The sequence below is a fragment of the Nanorana parkeri genome, unplaced genomic scaffold, assembly GCF_000935625.1.
Source record: "Nanorana parkeri isolate BGI_ZX_2015 unplaced genomic scaffold, ASM93562v1 scaffold3169, whole genome shotgun sequence".
Lineage (NCBI taxonomy): Eukaryota > Metazoa > Chordata > Amphibia > Anura > Dicroglossidae > Nanorana > Nanorana parkeri.
In genome coordinates, this window is record NW_017309437.1 from 30,058 (window position 1) to 35,721 (window position 5,664).

At 45.5% G+C, this 5,664-nt stretch overlaps 2 protein-coding genes across 2 annotated transcripts in view; both read left to right on the plus strand.

Annotated features, from left to right (window-relative positions):
• The window catches only part of LOC108802842, a 12,280-nt gene extending 11,056 nt beyond the window's left edge, over positions 1-1,224 (plus strand). The window contains exon 6 of the mRNA XM_018574695.1: positions 314-1,224. Within this exon, the coding sequence (XP_018430197.1) occupies positions 314-1,224 (911 nt within the window). The remainder of the gene's footprint in view (positions 1-313) is intronic.
• A 3,256-nt stretch (positions 1,225-4,480) lies between these two features.
• LOC108802843 (extracellular calcium-sensing receptor-like) overlaps positions 4,481-5,664 on the plus strand; it is a 17,308-nt gene continuing 16,124 nt past the window's right edge. Inside the window, exon 1 of the mRNA XM_018574696.1 lies at positions 4,481-4,695. Within this exon, the coding sequence (XP_018430198.1) occupies positions 4,481-4,695 (215 nt within the window). The remainder of the gene's footprint in view (positions 4,696-5,664) is intronic.

A 5,664-nucleotide genomic window follows, 5' to 3' on the forward strand; every position in this document is an offset into this window, starting at 1 on the left:
GGTGGGAGCGAACAAGCGCCGGCTTCCTTACAATACATTTAGCTCTGCTTTCCCAAAGCAACTTACTGCCCGGCGCCTTCATGTTTCGGGCGTCGTGGGATTCCACACACGCTGCCGCCCCTCTGCGCCCTGCCGCCCCGAGGCCGGAACTCGGTGGCCTTTTGGGGAATCCGGGCCTGGGTGTATCCAGAAATGATAGATGTCCTCAGAATTATTGATGCCATAAACTGCCCATATATTCTCTGTAAGTACAGTGACTGAAGGAATCACCTGTTTATAAGTATTAATAAATCATTTTTATATTCTTGTTTAGATGCCGATGAGTGTACCAGATGTCCCTCCGATCAGTGGACCAATGAAGAAAGGGACAGATGTGTCCCGAAGGTGATAGAGTTCCTCTCATACAATGAACCATTGGGAATCATTCTGGTGATAATGGTTGCCATCTTCACAGTCCTCACACTCTGCATCTTAATCATCTTCATTAAAGATCAGGACACGCCCATCATCAAGGCCACCAATAGGGAGCTGAGCTTCATCCTCCTGGTGTCTCTCGTTCTCTGCTTCCTCTGCTGTCTGGTGTTCATTGGTCAACCGTCCAAATTCAGTTGTCTCCTGAGACAAACCTTCTTCAGTGTGGCCTTCTCCATCAGCATCTCCTCAGTCCTGGCCAAGACTATCATGGTGTTCCTCGCCTTTAAAGCCACCAGGCTGAACAGTCCGTTGAGGAAATGGCTCGGTCCCACCATCCCTCGTAATGTTGTAGCACTTTGTTTAGTTGTTCAGATGTGTATTTGTTCCCTATGGCTTCACAGGTCCCCTCCATTCCCAACACTGAACACGCAGAACTATAAGATCACATTTGAGTGTAATGAAGGACAGAAAGTATTCTTCTACATGTCTCTGGGGTTCATGGGCTTTCTGGCCATGGTGAGTTTCCTGGTGGCTTTCCTGGCGAGGAACCTCCCGGGAAGCTTCAACGAGGCCAAACTGATCAGCTTCAGCATGCTGGTCTTCTGCTGCGTCTGGATCTCCTTCATCCCGGCCTATCTGAGCACCAGTGGAAAATACACTGTGGCTGTTCAGATATTCGCTATCCTGGCCTCCAGTGCAGGACTGCTGAGCTGTATATTCCTGCCGAAATGTTATATTATCCTGCTGAGACCAGAGAGGAACCATCGAGAGTTCTTATCAGGAAGCAAAATGAGGAGAACACCTGGATAAATATATTCCTGTATAAATATAACTCTACAATGAATGAGATATAATTCTTATATTTTATAGAGCTTTGCTTTGTATTCCTGCTCTTGTGAAGGGATCACATTTGTGAAAGAAGATGTATCCCTAAATCAGAGCAGAAGGGCCTAAAGAGGAGTGGCCTGTTACATAAAGTAGTAAGTCCTCAAGACCGGAGTAGCCAGACTTCAACCCTCCAGCATTGGTAAAATTACAAATTTCATCATGCCTCTAAAAGTCATGCCTGTCAGAGTCTTCCAATGCCTCGTGGCATTTGTAGTTTCATCACAGCTGGAGGGCCAAAGTTTGGCTACACCTGCACTGGAGGATGGGTATCAATGTTAGAAAAGTGGACCCAGCTTAGATTGGGAGGATATTGGGGGGAGGGCAGTGTGTGTAATCAAGGCCTGATTTACTCTCTCTGCTGCCCCAAGGCCAGGTTTCTCAATGCGCCCCCCTATCTGGCCAACTACCCCGCCCCCCGCCATGGAGAATGGCAGACCTGCAGGCTGCATACAAGTGATCTCAGCAAAATCCCCGAGACCACTTGTACAAAACAAGCGTCGGCTCCCCCCGCTGTACATTTAGCTCTGCTTGCCCAAAGCCGGGCTAAAATGTAGAAAACAATTACCCTCCCAGAACTGCATGTCCCCGGGCATCAGGAGATAGGAATTCCACACCCCTGCCGCCCCTCTATTCCCTGCTGCCTCAAGGCCGGGCCTTGGTTGACCTTGTGGGAAACCCGGCCCTGTGTGTAATGTCTGCCATGATGGAAGAGGTCAGTTTGGTGTATAACCTGGGAGAATTTCCTGGATAAGTGAAAAGAAATATGTTTTATATTTGTTATAATAGGTTAAAAATCTGGAAATGAATTGAAGGATCCAATTGTTTTATTATCGTATTATTCTTCCACAGATTTTGGACTTTATTCATTATTAACCAAACTCCAAATTTTGTGTTTAAAAAAAATTCCTCAGCTGGACAGTTTATTGAAACGGAACAAATTGTATTCTTTCAACATAATAAAACATGAGCGTATCTGGTACTTTAGCCACTCTTAGATTCTGTCTCCCATAGAGAAGACTAGTGCACATCTGTGGAGGGATCTCCTGGGAATATCACATCCTACACACAATGAGAATGTCAGCTCTGGAAGGCATCAGAAGCTCGGCTGATCACTGCTCATACACAGGAGATATTACAGGGGTGAAGACATATAATTACCAGTTCACAAGGGGCTTCTCCTTTCCATCCTCTTATAATTACCAGCGGAGCAGTCACAGGACAGATGGGGCCGTGTACGTGGTAATTTAATTCCCCTTAGCTCATGATCTCTTTACATGCTGATCCACCTTACCATTTTCCGGATCACCAAGGATTCGGACCTGTAATTACGGGACTCCTATCCCTGTAATCACACAATTTATCACTATTCCACTTCCCTCGGCAAGTGTTGGGTTTTGATGACCCCACCGAGACCCACAGAGGAGACAACCAAACCGGTAATTATATCAGATTGGTATCCACAGATTGCCGGCACCTCACCTGCTCCCTGCCACTGGGTTCCATATAAGAATCAATGCGTCCGTCTCTATTTATAGAAGAGAGTGCTGTCAGCGAGGACATTTCAGGACTGATTGTGGAATGCTGCATGTATTTCTCATGATACAATATACAGTATATATGATGTCTTTATTATCTATCTGCCAGCATAACACAATGTATACTGGGAGTTTGCAGCACATGATATGAACCTTTTATGAAGACAATGTAACCATTATAATATATCATACATACCATGTGAGGAGGATACGCCATACATGTACATCACTGGATCCTTCTACACTTATCCACATGACAAAGGTGGTCAGTGCTGAACATACAGACTGATCATATAGAAGAGAAGTGTAAACATTTCTATCAGTGCAGGTTTCCTGTAATCCAATATTTTCCAAGTACTTTCCTTGAAGGGAACCTATACTCCAACTGGAACTTTAAAAGTAAGTCCCGCCTAAGAGCAGACAACGTTATATGTATAATACCGTGTTTCCCCCAAAATAAGACACTCTCTTATATTTATTTTTTGCTCAAAAAAACACACTAGGTCTTATTTTCGTGGGAAGGTCTTATTTTTTTTGTAATGTACAACAATCCAAAGTTAATGAAAATCCAAATTAAATCATCCAAAATGGCAAAGTTAATATTAGGGTGATCAGGACAATCAGGGGTGCCGTACCTTTCCAAGAGCAATTTGGTAACCAATCGCTGGCCAGAATGAGCGAAGCGCAGTTTCACTATGGATTCCTCACAGGCGGAGTGCATTTGGTATGACTCCACCAATGACAGCAGCCGGCGCTATAGAGGAGGCGTCGGCTTGTGCGGCTCTGCTCCCTCCGGTGCCGCCTCGCTTCCTCTAGCGCCGGCTTCATTGGCACCGCTGATTCTCTCCCGCGGCTCTTCAAGTTCCCCCTTATGCCATCACCGGCCCTGGGAATGGTCACAACTAGGTCTTATTTTCAAGGTAGGTCTTATATTTTATCAATTCCCAAAAATAGTAATAGGTCTTATTTTCGGGGAAACATTTTGTTAACCAACAATCCTCTTCTGTGCCCCTCTCTAATTTATTTCTACTTTGTCACCTACCATTTCCTGATTTCACCAGCTGTCATTCCTCTGTCCACTGAAAGTGCCTTTACTGGCCACTGAGGTTGTCTCAATGTTACATTGTTGCCCTGATGAAGGGTCCCCGCGTGGCCCCCGAAACGTCAGTTATAATTATTGCAACATGTGGGATGATTTGTCCGATTAAATGGACTTTATCATTTGCATATTTTGTTCATTTGCTGTTTGATGTGCACGGCGCAATCCATGAGTATCACTGCAAGCACCATTATTGTGATTCGGGCCGGAGACGCTGTGAGGAGTGCAGGGGGACATATTGGACTTCATTGGACAGTGAAACGGTCAATAAACACCAGAAAGCTGTCATATAATATGAGGGAGTCTTGTGAAGGTTTTATTTAATACCTGCAGCAGGTGTTCAGATCCTGGAACTCAGCATAGAGACCTCATCATGTCCTGGTGTAAGAAACCATGAGGTAGTTTGACTCTCCAGAATCTACCACCAAAGCATTCTAGGTGGACTAAGACTTTAATCCAGATAATACTGTAACCTCTGACCCCTTATCTTCTAGTTGGACTGGTCGAGCACCCTCCGAAAAGTTTGCAACTGTAGATCACAGGAATGGCCATGAAAAGGACACTCCTGCAGGTCTTCCTCCTCCTCTCATGGTTGGATGAGGGTCAGTCTGGTCCCCGCTGCAGTCCCCAGGATTGGCTGATGGAAACCTTCTCACAATTTGGTGACATTCTAATTGGGGCAATTTTTGTCATTCATTCCGGATTTATCTTTCATCCACCAAACTTCCAGGAGGCGCCGAAGCCAATCTCTTGCACGGGGTGAGCTCTGCAGGCAGCTGTCTGATAGCTAAAGAAATGCTCTGAGTCAATATGTTTTTGTTTTTCAGCAGAAGACGGGTATTAGGAATGCACAGTATTCCCCCACAGGGGGTTTTCCTAAATACAACCAGATATGCTCCAGTATCTGTATCAGGCTCTCGATAACTATGCAGCAGAGAAGTTTTCACTCCCAGGAGCATTGTCTCACTGTGAGATTTACAGATCAGATTTGTATCCTGGGACTGAATAGAAGTAAGGAAGCAATGGAGTATAGTCAACAGGATGGAAGGCTAAATGTTCCTATAAGTAATGAAGGGTGGTAGCAGAAGTATAACTGGAAGTGAGGAAAGGGGAAAAGAACAGCAGGAGCCATAGTCATAGAACCAAGAAAGGTCAAATATAAATCAGCTTCAACTTCAGCTTTAAAGGTGGGGTGGGTCAGTTAGGGAATGGGAATGGTATTGTCTCCCCTGGAGGTGGCTTATCTTTGTTATCAGTTTTCACTCATTGGTCCAAACCATGTTCATGATTTCCGTTAAGTTGTTTTCTGCTTGTGGTCATCTATTGAAATGTGTGACAAAGTTACTACATAATCTGCTTATTGTGCGTTTCATCAGGGCTGGTGCTGCCACTAGGCAAAAAAGGCGGCCGCCTAGGGTGCACTGCTGCCTAGGGTGCACTGCTGCCTAGGGCGAAGCCTCGACCACTGACCCCCCACGCCAACCCCCTGTCTATTTCAAATTGCAATAGCCATTAGCAGGCTGGCTTTTGCACCCGACCACTGTGCGGAGGAGCAGAACTGAGAGACTTTCTCTTTCAGGTCTACTACTCTGATCAATGGGTGGGGTTTCCATAGCAAGTCTGCTACTGGCTATTTCAAATTAAAATAGACAATAGTAGTCTTGCTATTGCTCCTGTCTGCTTACATCCACCTGTTGCCTGCAGAAGCTAGCCGGCAGGGGAATAGGG